Genomic DNA, 14,621 nt, shown 5'->3' with positions numbered 1-14,621 from the left:
AGTACAGCTGCTGTAGTAAATTTAATAAAAAATTCTAATAAATATTAATATACATGTAAGTTTATAATTTAATTAATTACAATTTACAACCAGCTGGGTCTTGTGGTCTACCAGGCTTAGACTGTAGGGCGTTTTCGCTAAGATTTCTCGTTTCACACGTGACATACCTACTGAGCATCCGACAGTGCACACGTGGGGTTCTCATACGTAGAATGATGAGTGGTTTATAGATCAATAATATTAGAGTAGCATATATATTCGTACATTATGTGCAGTAAATTTTCTATTTATTTTACTTTAATAAATCTATAAATGCGCTGCGAAAAAAAAAAAATTACTAGCGCAAACTACAATATATTACGAGAATTTTAAATTGAATTATAATCTGATTTTAAAGTTGATATCTAAAATTAATTAATATTACAAAAATACATTAGTAATGACTTATTAATATTTTAAAAAGTTGTAAAAAAAATATCATTAAAAGAATGCCATTTTTTATCTCAGAAATGGAATTTTAACTTTTAACGTGATTTTCAAAATGACTTTTATTATATGAAACATTTTTAAAACCATATTAAATACAAATTTTTATTTAAACATATTTATATGATATCATTGAAAAAAACCACTTTGCCCAATAAAAAAATTTTTAAATTTCACTGTCATTTCAAGACAATAATCTTTTTAATCCTCTTCAATATCTTTATCTTCCATTCCAAGAAGCTTTAAAATTTTAAATCTAATAATAAACATGAAACTGATAATGCCCAGTCTGGTACATTATCATATTTAATTAAATAAATTGATGTGATAGTAACTGAAAGATATGCACTTAAATCTGTTTTATTTGTAAAAAAAAAAAGTTAGACGTTAAGTATAATAAAAAAATCAAATGAACTTTGATATAAGCTTACCAAACACATTCCAAATATTCAAATATTTCTTTGGACTCCAGATAAATTGTCTTAATTCAAATATAAGATGAAAAAATCCAAAAGCAATTGAAGTTTTGTAAAGTTTAATACGAATTTCTTGTGATAAAGAATTTGTAGGGTAAGAAGCAATTGTAAAACATATAAGAAAAGCTATAAATATTAACCAAATAATAAAATAATATAATCTTCCAAATTTTTTCCATTTAAAATCAATAACTGCTTCACCATTCCAATTTGTGTAAAATTCTTTTTTGCAAGTCTTAATAAAGTTATTTGATGGAGGATAAATTATTTCTTTCCACCAATTATATTTTGAAGGGTAACTAGAATAATTTATATAAGGTACGATAAAAATAATACACTGTTTAGCTATACGTTTTTTATCAAAATATATGGAAACTAAATAAACAATCATAAATGGTAAAATCAATAAATAGGCTGTTAAGGTAACAGTATATATGAAAATAATATCTAAAATCTTCGAATAAATTGTAAAAATCACAAATAAAAGAATTAAAATAGGCGTCAATATAATAACCAATATAATCCCAATAGTATATAAAATATACCATTTAGGATGCATTTTTTTGTATTTATCAATTATTAAGTTGTAACCAAAACGAAGTCTACGAAAAATATAGTATATATAGTCATCATCATCATCATCATCATCATCATCATAATCATCATCAAAATTCTCAGAAAAATCATATGATTTAAATTGAAGTATTCTGAGAGTTATAAATGTATATATCCCAATTATCCAATTTATTATTATTTGTCTTAATTTGAATATTTTATTATTATCTATTTCTTGAGTAAAAGTGTGAAAATGTGAATAATACTCATTGCTATTATTATTAGTTTTTTCAAAATATGGGTCTAAAACCAAAAACATTTCAGAATTAAACTGTGTTAAATAATCAGGATATTTTTTATATAAGTCATACATAGATGATGTAATAATATTAAGTAATTTCAGATTTCTCTTCAAATCTTCCTTAACAAGTTTAATGCATTTATTATATATCTCTTTTATATGATGAGCTGATTTTGGATCATTTGATTTTATTAACATTGGTAATAAAGTTGCTCCATATTTCTCAAAATATTTATCATCTTCAATAAGACTAATGATCATCTCTGACCATATTGCATAAAAATCCGTATTTTTTTTACATACTCCAACTGTATTTATATCTGTTATAGGTAATATATTTCCTGAAAATTTATTTATAAATGAAGATTCTATAATAAAATTGTAAATTAGAGGGTAATAGAAGAAAAATCTGGTTTTTTTATGAAAGTAACCAAACAAAGGTTCAACTTTAAAGTAATATTTGCCTTTAATTTCCTTATTATCATGATCATACTCAAATATTATTAGCTGATAGTTATCTAACCTTATTACCAATGCATTATTTCCAAGAATTTCAAAGTTTCTTAATCGTGGAATCACTTTTTTTGAACATGAAACTCCATTACTATCTAAAACTGAAAGTACATATCCATTACCTTCTTTTAATATCCTCCAATGATATTTTTTATCTTTGAATTCTAGCATTTTAAACGTATATATTATTGTTCTTTTCTTTAAAAATAATGATTTAATATTTTCCATATCAGGGACAAGTAAAGTATCATTGCAAACATCCTTCTCAAAAGGAGTAGAACTTTCTTCGATTTCTTTATCAAAAAATTCATGCCATTTCTTATTTGATAAATTAATACATGAAAATCTTCCATTAACTAATCCAATTGCTACTTTTGATTCTGAATTATACTCATAAAGTATAAAATTATTATTAGAGTTATCTTCCTTAAAAATTTTTGATATATCTACAGGTTTTTTATTGATATCACTTGGATGATATAAGAATATATTCTGCTTTTCGTCTTTTTTAGGCATATTAAAAACCAAAAGATAGTAATTTTGCGAATCATATAGCAATTTTACTTTAATATTAGAAATTTCTGTTTGGATTTTTCGAATTGGATAATGTACATCTTTAGAAAAAATGACAATTTCATTATAATATTTTACGATCGTCAAATTTGCCTTAGATATTATTGTCAAATCTTTATCTTTCATATCTATATTATAAATCACCGTAAACCCAAGAGAATAACTAAATTTCAATTCAAGTGTTTCTAAGTCCCATTTAAATAGATAATTGTCAGAAATAGCCCAAATATTATCATTATCCACATCAATTGTTACTCCTATTATTCTACCTGATAATCTAGATGATGATTTTAAAATCAAATCCCCATTTATTTTGTTATTTTGAGAGTAAACTGAAAGTATATTTGATTGAAAAATTATAAGATCGTTATTTTTTTTGAAATTGAAAATAGGCCATTCATATGAATCGGGCCAAAATTTAATCGGCGGATTAAGTTTAATTAATCGAGGTTCACTTGTCATTTGATAGACCTCTATTTTAATATATTTATCATCATAACCTGAATAATTATTCCGTGTATAACAACAAACAATTTGGCTATTATTAACTTTAATCCTAATTGATTTTTCTGTTAATATATAAAAAGAATCACTCAATTTAAATGGAGATTTAGAATTTAGAACCAGTTTAGAATCTTCTATAATCCATCCTTCAATTGAGTTATCATCGCCGCAATATGTGACGGCATATGTACCGTTGGGAGATATAGATACTGATGATATCTTATTTCCATAATGAGCATCACGACTATTATCAATTTCCATTTTTTCGACCGTCGACTTTACTATCACTTCGTTGAGTGACGCAACTTCAATATCATCATCATCTTTATGATCTTTATCGCTAATTTCTTCCTCCATAAACATTATTATTAAGTGTGTAAGAAAGATGTCAAAAAAAAAAGATCAATAATAAATAACGAAATGCATCCAGACTTTATTTTTTGGTAGAAATCAATGCTTATTGTGTTCTCCCGATATGCAGCTTTGTATCAAAAAATTTCACATAAATTAAGCCCTTTTAATATGTGTTTTACCTAAATAAGTGTATAAGGTTTGCCACAATGTCACATGCATTAATAATTTAGTCCATTCAAGAATTACGATACACTTGTGTTACACCATAAGCTTAAACCCAAATTTTCATTATAATGAACTTTTGCCAATCTAAAACGTCTCGTGTAGTGTTTTCTTTATTATATTGTCTTTATTTGGCGAATAAAAATAGTAACACAAGTAGGGCGTATTTTTAAGATAAAGTATAATATAAGCGCAAATCGATTGTTCTGGAGCGGAAAATCACACCAGATTTTATATTACGTATTTTACCAGCATTATGAAATAACTATACTTTGTATTTTACTATTAAAAATGAGGCGATTGGGGCTAAGTTTCAAATACCGTCTTATTGAGATGATGATTAAGTTTGGTAAGTGATTAGCATAAAGATTTTTTTTTTTAGATAAATATCAAAGAAAAAACGCCTACAGAAAAATTAAGCACAAACAAAAAAAATTTTTTAATCTCGAAACAATTTTATTTTATTATTCTAACAATTATGTCGACTATTGTTGAAGTTGCAGTACAATTTTTAAGTTATTTATTATCTTTATTACCATTTATAATAACAATTAAAATATTAAAATTTATTATAAAAAAAATAATATATCTTATTAAAACAGGGCAATATAATAAAAAAATATGTAGTAAAATGGTTGATAGGATACAAATAGCCGAAACAGCCGTAAGAATTTTAAAAATTCATAAAGAAGAACACAAAGATTTTTTTTCGGAAGATAATTATAATAATTTACGGAAATTAGTCGATGTTATGCGTGTGATGAAAAAATTTATTGAAGAAGTTTCTCTATCAACAAAATTAAGTAAATTTGTTCAAGCTAAAAATATTAAAAGGGTGTTTATTAATTTAAATAAAAAATTAGATTCCACCATTAAAATCCTGGAATTTGACTTCATGGTTTATTTCAATGCACGTGCTGATAATGATAATAAAAAAATTATGGCTGATATCGAAGGTTTATTTAAGGTAATGTGTTGAAATACGTAATTTGATAATTTAAATAAATGTAATAACCTTATTTTATTATTATTTTAGTATTTTAAAATTATTGAAGCTGGTTTAACTGATATGAGTAAAAATCTCTCCAAAGTATTTGGACAATTGAGCATACTTATTAATACAGAAAATCAAATGATTACGGATCAAAAAAGTAGTAAACAGAGCGAAAATTCTGTTCCTGTTACTTTAGAAGACATAAAAGTATCACTTATAGAAGAATTAAGTAAAATACTTAAGAAAAGAGTAAATACATATCAAACAGCCGAGCATATTGAAAGAATATGTGATGTAATGTTAGATAGAGTACAGTTAGCCGGAATAGTCATAGAAAATATAGAGAATTTAAAAAATCGTAAAGAAGTACATAAAGATAATTTACAATTAGCTAATAATATTGTTGCTGAGATACGTAGATATTTTACTAACATTTCTCAATTAACAGAATCAAGTAAATCCTTTCATGCTAATGAGATTGAGAAGAGAGCTATTGGTTTAAATAAAGAATTAAATTCTATTATTCAAATCCTTGGATTTTACCTCATGGTTTATTTCAATGAACGTGCTGATTTAAATAATGAAAAAATTAAACAAGATATCGAAGACTTATCTAAGGTAATATGTTAAAATACGTAATTTGACATATTTGAATAAATGTAATAACCTTATTTTCATTATTTTAGTATCTTGAGTACATTATTGGTTATTTAGCTGATACGAATGAAATTGTCTCAAAAGTACTTGAACAATTGGGCGTACTTAATAATACAGTGAATCAAATGATTACGGATCAAGAAAGTGACAAACAAGGAGAAAATTCTGCGAGTTTTTTACCACTTATAGAAGTGCGGAGCAAAATACTTGAGATAGGAGAAGACATGTATCAAACAGCCGAGAATAATGAAAAAATATGTGATATGGTACAATCATTCGGAAGAGAATTAGAATATTTAAAAAATTTTGGAGAAAAATATAAAGATTTTTTTTCGAAAGCTAACACTAATTATATTGATTTACAAAAATTAGTTAACAATGTTGATGCTAAGCATAAATTTCTTACAGAACAATTAAAAGAATTAAGTAAACGTGATATTGAGAAGGCGACTATTTATTTAAATAAAGAATTTGATTCTACTATTCAACTCCTGAAATTTGACTTTATAGTTAATTTCAATACATGTGCTGATAGAAACAATGAAAAATTTAGAGATAGTATCAATGAATTATGTAAGGTAAGGTAATGTGTTGAAATACGTAATTTGATGTATTTGAATAAATGTAATAACCCTTATTTTTTATTATTTTAGTGGCTTCAAATTATTGGAGATGGTTTAACTGATACGAATAAAACTCTCTACGGAGTATTATTAGGACAATTGAGCGTAATTGATAATACAGTGAATCAAATGATTACCGATCAAAAAAAGTAGTAAACAAGATACAAAAAATATTTAGGACCACCTTATTTTTAAGGATTAAAATTTTATGCGTCCCTGCAGGACCCCGAAAAATACATATAAAGGTCACATGTAAGTTTGCTTAACCATATTAGTAAAATTTCCAAAAGTCATAAAATTTTATTTGCATAGATTTTGAGATTTTTTAAAAGGTTATATATATAGTTTGCATAATAACAATCATTTTTATATATGTCATATATTTTAATTTGCGTAGTCAACGGTATTTTTTAATAAAATATATATATATATATATCAATATAATTCCAGCGGTCTTCTACTAATTAGCAGCATAACGCCTTGGAATTCCAGCAATTTTCTACTAATTAGCAGTATACCGCCTTGGAATTCCAGCGATTTTCTACTAATTAGCAGCATAACGCCTTGGAATTCCGGCAATTTTCTACTAATTAGTAGCATACCGCCTTGGAATTCCAGCGATTTTCTACTAATTAGTAGCATACCGCCTTGGAATTCTACTAATTAGCAGCATAATGCCTTGGAATTCCCTAATAAGCAGCATTACGCATAGTATAATACATAAATTTTTGAAAATACGTAATTGACGACTAATCTGATTGATAATAGATAATTTTTTTTTCAATTTTTTGACTTTTAACAAACCGTTTTATTGAAAGAAAAAAATAAAATAATTTTTTTTTGGTCTGTAACAAACCGTTTTATTCAATAAAAATTTTTTTTTGGCCTTTACTGTTATATTTTTTTAACAACAGGCCATTTTATTAAAAAAAAATATTTGGTTTAGAATGATATTAATATTCCTTTTTATTATTTTTCTTTAAAAGCAACTTCTTAAATCTAAAATTTATTATTTTAGATACCAATATCTTGGAAAAATATGAGTTAAGAGAAAAGTATAGTCAATTTTTTTGGGAATATTACCATAATAATATTCCTTTTACTTTTTTCTTAGGAACTTGAAATTCAGACTGGAACTCCAATGCTCACTGTAAGTAAAGAATTTTTTAGCTTTATTTTGTTTATTTTAGAAGTATTATTAACATTTCTATTGTTTTTTCTATTAGAAATGGTTTCTAGATTAAAAACTAAACTGAAATTTTTAGTAAGTTGAAAATAGGGTGGAATTTTTTTTGTTTTATATGTGAAAGTAGTATTAATATTTTTTTTCTTTAGAAATAGGATTTTCTTTTAGAAATGATTTTATAAATTATATTGACTTTTCATTAACTTTAAAATGTTATCAATATTCTAAGTTTTTGTTATAATTTATAAAAAAATAATGAACAATCTTTTTGTTTTAGTGTTAATACTTGAATTATCAAATAATTAAATATAGTAGTATAAATAAATACGTCAGTACAAATTAATTTATGCAATTTGGCATTATGCTAGCAATTGAAAATTAATTATACTGGAAGTATATTCTAAATACAACTAATTAAATTAAAAAAAAGCCATGATTTCATTTTTTTAATATACAAATGTCATAAAAAAAATTTGCTTATTCTAATATAAATTATAAAGTCAGATGCGTATTGATCTTAGTAAAAACATTTGCTTATTTTAAGGCAAAATTTTGCCGATCATCTCTGACTTTTATATGTATTTTTCGGGGTCCTCCCTGCACCCTGGAATAAATAATTTGATTGGTTAAGATAAAATTATAAAAATTTAAATTACGCGTTTAATAAAATTTAAAAATATTTTACTAATTAAACTGTAAAGAAATTAATATTACAACTGTAAAATTAACAATATCATAAAATGAAATTTATCTACCTTGTATTCGCGCCTAACGGTATTCATACAAAAAAAGAGAGAAACGTTTCGTTAGAAACGTTCTTAACTAATAAAAAAATCTTTCCCACCCCACTTAACTTGCTATTTATCTTACGTTCGCGTCTAACGGCATCTTTACAAAAAAAGAAACATTCCAACAAAACGTTTCTTAATTAAAAAAAAAGCTTCCCGTTTATTACCTTCTGTACTTTTGTATTCGCGTCTAACGGCGTTTTTACCAAAAAAAACTACTCCTACAAAATAAATATCATTAAACGAAAATAGCCAATCAAAACTTATCTTCAAAAATATATATGTCTGGAGCTTTGGTATACTTTTTTCCTTGCAAAACCTCTGATGCGACATAAGGAATTATGCCATAAATCTCATCATTATCATCGTTCCCAAATCACATATTTTACTCTTCAGTTAAAAGAATATTTCACTATGTAAATCTCGATGTATAATATTTACGTCGTGAACTTTATAAAGTCCATATATAATGTTGTGCAAATAAGTTGCCTTCGCATACCAACTAACATTAAAATTTTTTTTTTGTTATATAATGCATCAAATCCGATGACATAAGTCTTGAGTAATCTGGAGTAATACCATAATATAAAATAACTGAAAATAACTGGACTATTAATATTACTTTTCCCCTTTAATGATAAACAACTTAACATAATTAAATTAAATATAAATATATATAATAATAGTAAAGTAGCTTACTTTTCAAAATATAAATCAATTAGTAAGTCGCTAATAAATAAATCTAACAGATAGTTTGATTCTGAGTATTTTCTTGGAGGATTTTTCAGTTACATACCCTGCGAGCGGAATAATATGTTTATAATAATGTTAAGTATAGAAATAATATAAAAATAAAGATAAATTACCATTTAGATACAATTGTTTTAGTATTGTTTAACTCGGAACAGTCAAAATCAGTACACATAAGACTTTCAATTATCTTCGAGATTTCACTAATTAAAGATTTCGTGATCAAAAAATGCCTAAAAGTATCATAAAAATTTACATCCTCCAAGCTAGAGACATATTCAGCATCTGCAATTCTTGAAAATAGACCAATTCTCAAAAGTTTTTCCCATATGATTGAACTATTATTTGTATCTATCACCTGACTAAAGAAAATGTTCGTAATTGAGAGCGAAAGCAATTGATCCTTCATATTAGTTAACTTTTGCACTTTAATGTTTAATTTCTTGTTCTTGAGCTATAGTTAAATAAAATAAAATAAATATAGCATTTAACTATTGTTATCTGTTAACATAAATAAATTATTTCTTACATATCTATTATTGGCTTCATTTTTGATAACTTTCGCTGAATTCTCTATTATTACTTTTTTTTTGTTTTTCTGTAATAGAATTAATCAATGATAAATAACCGTCTAATTCATGAATCGATTTTGATGATTGTAATTCATTGTATTGTCTTTGAAAGAATAGAGGTATTGTATGAATTTTCAAATTTCCCAAATATTCTATAAATAATAACATGTAAGTTTTACTCAATATGCGGTAATAGTATACCAAAAGTTATCAGTTCTTGAAGTCCCTCATTAGCCCATGCTATTTCTGCCCAAAAAATAAAAACTTCGCTTTTTAAACTATCTTCCTAAAAACACACATAAGTATTAATAAATAATAATAAATATCTTCATTTAAAAACAAAATGAAAAATTATTTCATTTAAATTAATGACTATTCATATTCTATGTAAAAATCACCAAAAATTAGTTTTTTATTTAAGAGCAATACGAACTGTCATATTGCTTTTACATAAAGGGACAATCCTCTAATGCGCTCCGCGTTGCATTGGGGTGTGCGGTCAACTAATTAAATCAAAACTATATGTGGACCCCTATAAATTTTACTATTAAAGATTTTTTCATGCAACAATAAATATCATGCAACATTGCAACAATAATAATATTGGTCTCATTATATTTTCCTAATCCTATTATTATTATATTATACAGTATATACATACATACAATAATATAACGATATTAAATCATTGTCTTTATTCTCTTTTAATTTTTGGGCTCGTATTAACTGGCGATTACGTCGTTACCGTTAAAGAATCCGAAATTTTAAAAGTTTGATAACTTTACATTTAATTAGCATTTGAAAAATATAAAACTTGAAAGATAATGTAGCAGTTTCACTTTTTTGAAAAACACTAAGGAGAAAATTTTTTCCTTGTGTAGATATGTCTGAAAGTGTTACTTTATTTATTTTCGAGACACGAAAAATCTTTTTTAGAAAAAACAAACTGTCACATGAAAGAGATTTAAAATATTTTATGGAATTTGGGGTGTAAATGATAGGAAGACTTTAATTTTATAGAAGTATAAAAACGTATCAATTTAGTATGGAATTTATTATAAGACGGAGTTAATTAATAGTTTAATCAGAAAATCTTAATAGTAAAATTTATAGGTGTCCACATATAGTTTCGATAAATTTTTACACATGACACTGATCGTGACAAGATGTCTCGGTTTTCATTTCCGAAATTTGTCCGGAACATGTGATTTCTATCGTCACGAATATATGATTCATAAATAATTAGAAACATTTTAGTATATATCAGTATCGTGGAATTTCTCGCATAGACGAAAATTTTGTAAATATGAATGGGTGAGAATCTGTAGCTAGAAAAAATAGCACCGGAAATGTATCCCGCATTATTGGCCTACCTTGAAAGCGTTCATATATTTCTGAAAATCATTTATTAATAGATCTGGGCTTCGAAATTTTGAAACATGCAAAGACTTTTATATTATATTCACTTTTTGAATCGCAACACAATAAATGGGAAAATGAGCATAATGCTATTTAATTGTAATATATATAACACAAAGAAATATTTTCTACATTTTCTATATTTTACAATACAACTCAAATATTACTAATCAAGTTAATTATTGTAATTGAATAACTTGATCTGTGATATAACTAAAAGTACCAGAGTTAGATATATATCGGGCGCTCATTCGTACATTTTCAAACTTTCGGTCGTGAAAAAAATGAACAACATTCACACTCTCAAACTTTCTATCATTGGGTGGCCAATGGGGGTTCTTTGTTGCATCATCCTCACACGTAAAATTTACTATCCATTTGTCATCTGCTGATAGCATTTCTGCATAATTGAGCACCCTTTCAAAGTGTTCGTTAAGTTCTTTTTTATTCGCAGATGCTAAAAGCTCGAGAACAACTGTTTTACGTGGAGTCATAATAGTTATATTACTATAATAATGTTTGTCTTTTTCGTCATTATCAGCGTGATCTATTAGGTGCCACTGTCCAGTGACCTCGAAACATTCATTGACGATCCAGTTCAACAGGATTCTATTTAGTTCTGTATCGTAAACACTCTCTCGAGGAACCATCCGATTTTGACAACCATCCACTTTCACAAGCGCAGTTTTAAATGATCGGTTGAAAGCATTACAAATAATAGTTTTATCAAAACAACGGATGGACTCTATTAAAGCATCAAGGACTTTCAAGCCTCCATCAATTTTGGGAACTGGAACGGTTGGGCAAGATTTGTACAATAAAGGAATAACCTCTCGCCGAACCAATCCATCAACAAAAATAGACGACATTCTGTAACTAAACTCGGTACTACTTTCTCTTATGAGCACCCCCTCGGCAGTTAAGAAATCTGCTAGTCTTCTTTTATCAGTGCTATGAATTTGTATAAAATCGAAAAATCCTACAAATACAGATCGGAGAAAGTCTAAAGCTTCCTTAGCATCAGGCCTAAGGAGATCGTCAACCATCTTTTTAAATGGGAGATACATAATCATACTATTTAACACTAGTGGACTGACAAGAAATTTTGACCAGAGTTTGAAATCAAGACTTCTTCCTTCGTCAAGTTTCTTTTCTAAGGAATAACTGATAGCCTTGCCACAAAGGCAGACGAGGCCAGCATGCCTGTCAAATAACAAAAAACAAATTTTAGTATTGATATTTTAGTATTGATTTCATATTACTTCCGGTTAGCTTCACATACCCGTTCGTCCGTTCATAAATATCCTTAATGACCTCCGGAGCAATGGTCAATTTGGCGTCGTTCTCATAAGCTTTATATAATGACTCCACTTGTGCCAGAGTGAAATTTGGGTTCCTCAATGAATCCAACACGTTGAATGGAGAAACATTTCTTTTGTCTGTTTTCGGAAATAAAATACTTAGGGGACCGATGACTACAGAAGACCAGAGTGCATAGAATCTTTTTGCATTTTTAATGCTACGAATTGTTCCAAGGAATGAGGATTTAACGTCATCATTTGCTCCAAATAATTCATCATACTCGTCAATGAATAGAACAACTTGTTTATCATTCCAAGGTTCTTTCCGAAACTTTAGCATGAAATCATCAGCAGATTTGACATCGTTTAATCCAAAGTGTTGTGGTGACCCAATACATAGTTCAACGCCTACTGCTGACCAGAATGTGTCTATGGTATTCATATTTATTCTTTCAAAAGATATACTGTTCCGAAGAAAAAAAAATGTAAGCAACAGTTATACTGAATGCAATTTACTAAATAGAACTTACGTAATGCAAACATAGCCTTTGCTTTCCAACTCAATCACAGCTTGATCCATTCGTGTAGACTTCCCGGAAGCCCGTGCACCATATAAAGCTAAAAATTCTCCTTTCTGAATCATGGCATAAAGTGATCCACTCGATTCCGTTGGATCAATAAAGTATACCGATTTACTCTCTTCATATGAAATGGTACTATTAACCATCCATTTTCTTCTTTTTCCACTTGTTGCTGTAGAGAAACATTTGTAAGAATGATAGAATGAAATATATAGTTACATATAGAAACGAGAACATTTCTTACTTTCTACTTCCGTGTTCCTCCTTTTCCTCCCGAGCTCTAATGGTTGTAATAACAGTCAGAAAGCATATTCGATATTATTAATAAATGACGAAATATGTATCATTGTTTCAACTGCAAATTTTTTGTTCGAGAGGTAAAGCATTGGAAGACACTTACCAGTGTCGGTGGGGACTATGAAGACATGAAGGTGCCCCTTTTTAGGATTTTTGTCTTCGTTATTGTTATAATATTCATTGAGATTCGACGTAGTTTCCATCTTCTCGCTACTTTCATGACTTTCAATATCTTCTGCAGAAAGGTTATTAACTTCATAAGTCTTGAGTTCGACTTTCCAAAGATTCATTTTGGTTATTTTAGCTCCTATAACTTCTTTTGTGCGAGAAAGTTGTTCTTTTAAGTTTGCAACGGTCATATCAGTAAAATTGACCTTGATATTTTCATTGCTGAGGAAAAAATTGCCAATAGGCACATTGAAAATATCATCAGAAGTTTGTCCCGAAATCAAACAATTAAGTGAGAATATCATTTCGTTACTGTAAAAGCGATAAGTTTTTTAGAAAAGTTTCAAGAAAATTTGAGAAAGTTTGAGAGAAGTCTAAATATATATACTTTATATACCTTACTGAATTCATCATGATATAGACTCTTGCATAAACTTTTTGTGGCTTATTGATGTAATACAGCAAATAATATAGATACTCCGACAGAATTAAATAAGCATAATAAAAAAAGTAATTTATCAGTACATGAAAATAATGATTAATACAGTTTTATCATTACTCATTAGATTTTGAATCTCCGATGAATTTCTCAGGGTATTTATTAAAAAAGTTGAACCAATTTTAGGTCGTACAAATAAGTGGTCGTACCGATTGACCGTATTAGAAATAAATTAATAAAGCGCAGTAACGCTCCATGGACTACCAAAAAATGTCCTGATATGGCCGGCATTACGCAACTTGACTGAAATTAAGTGTGGCGCACATGTGACGGATAGTGCGTGACGAGTAGGATTTTGTTACTATCTGTCCCCAGATACTTATGAAAAATGGAACAAGGAAGGGCGTGACGCCGGTGATAATAATACATAAAAATTCTGTAGAATTTCTCTGAATATTTCTATTGAATTTTACTATTGGGAATTTTTTTTTAATTAATAAAATATTTAAATATTATTAATAATATATTAATTACATTGATTCATAATATGATGAATAGATTTAGATTTCTATCTCATTCTATAAAAAAATATGAAATTTATTTCTAAAGCAATAATAAAAAGTTCTTTCAATCAAATCAATTTTATAAAGGTAAAATTTTACTTTATAAATTTATAAATTTTTAAATCAAAAATTATTTTATAAAATTAATATAATCATATAATCTGAAAGTAATTAATAAGATGATTAAAATTTAATTTATTTTAAATAACTTATTAGCTTAATAATATTTATTATCTATTTTGAATTGTGGTGCAGTTAATTTTAAATTACCCCAAGAGCAAGAGCATCAGCAAAAAAAT

General features: G+C 27.1%; 3 protein-coding genes across 3 annotated transcripts; 1 reads left to right on the top strand and 2 right to left on the bottom strand.

Annotated features, from left to right (window-relative positions):
- Window positions 1-687: 687 nt before the first annotated feature.
- On the bottom strand, window positions 688-3,836 carry OCT59_026347 (uncharacterized protein; the record flags this gene model as incomplete). Its single annotated transcript, XM_066143116.1, has 3 exons — window positions 2,250-3,836; window positions 822-841; window positions 688-726 (listed from the first exon to the last, which is right to left on the bottom strand). Exons 1-3 carry the CDS (start codon window positions 3,769-3,771, stop codon window positions 688-690), a joined length of 1,581 nt encoding a protein of 526 aa, XP_065992666.1. The 5' UTR covers window positions 3,772-3,836.
- A 565-nt stretch (window positions 3,837-4,401) lies between these two features.
- OCT59_026346 (uncharacterized protein) lies at window positions 4,402-6,700 on the top strand. The gene is made up of 4 exons (XM_025331666.2): window positions 4,402-4,951; window positions 5,021-5,596; window positions 5,665-6,213; window positions 6,289-6,700. Exons 1-4 carry the CDS (start codon window positions 4,463-4,465, stop codon window positions 6,409-6,411), a joined length of 1,737 nt encoding a protein of 578 aa, XP_025184228.1. The 5' UTR covers window positions 4,402-4,462; the 3' UTR covers window positions 6,412-6,700.
- A 4,305-nt stretch (window positions 6,701-11,005) lies between these two features.
- Window positions 11,006-13,625, bottom strand: OCT59_026345 (uncharacterized protein; the record flags this gene model as incomplete). Its single annotated transcript, XM_066143115.1, has 6 exons — window positions 11,006-11,062; window positions 11,345-12,176; window positions 12,256-12,738; window positions 12,805-13,027; window positions 13,100-13,135; window positions 13,256-13,625. The coding sequence occupies 6 exons, from the start codon at window positions 13,623-13,625 to the stop codon at window positions 11,006-11,008; spliced, it is 2,001 nt and encodes a 666-aa protein (XP_065992665.1).
- Between the last annotated feature and the right edge of the window lie 996 nt (window positions 13,626-14,621).

Source organism: Rhizophagus irregularis, chromosome 6 (assembly GCF_026210795.1).
Source record: "Rhizophagus irregularis chromosome 6, complete sequence".
Taxonomy (NCBI): Eukaryota; Fungi; Glomeromycota; class Glomeromycetes; order Glomerales; family Glomeraceae; genus Rhizophagus; species Rhizophagus irregularis.
This window is presented reverse-complemented; position numbering and strand designations above follow the sequence as displayed.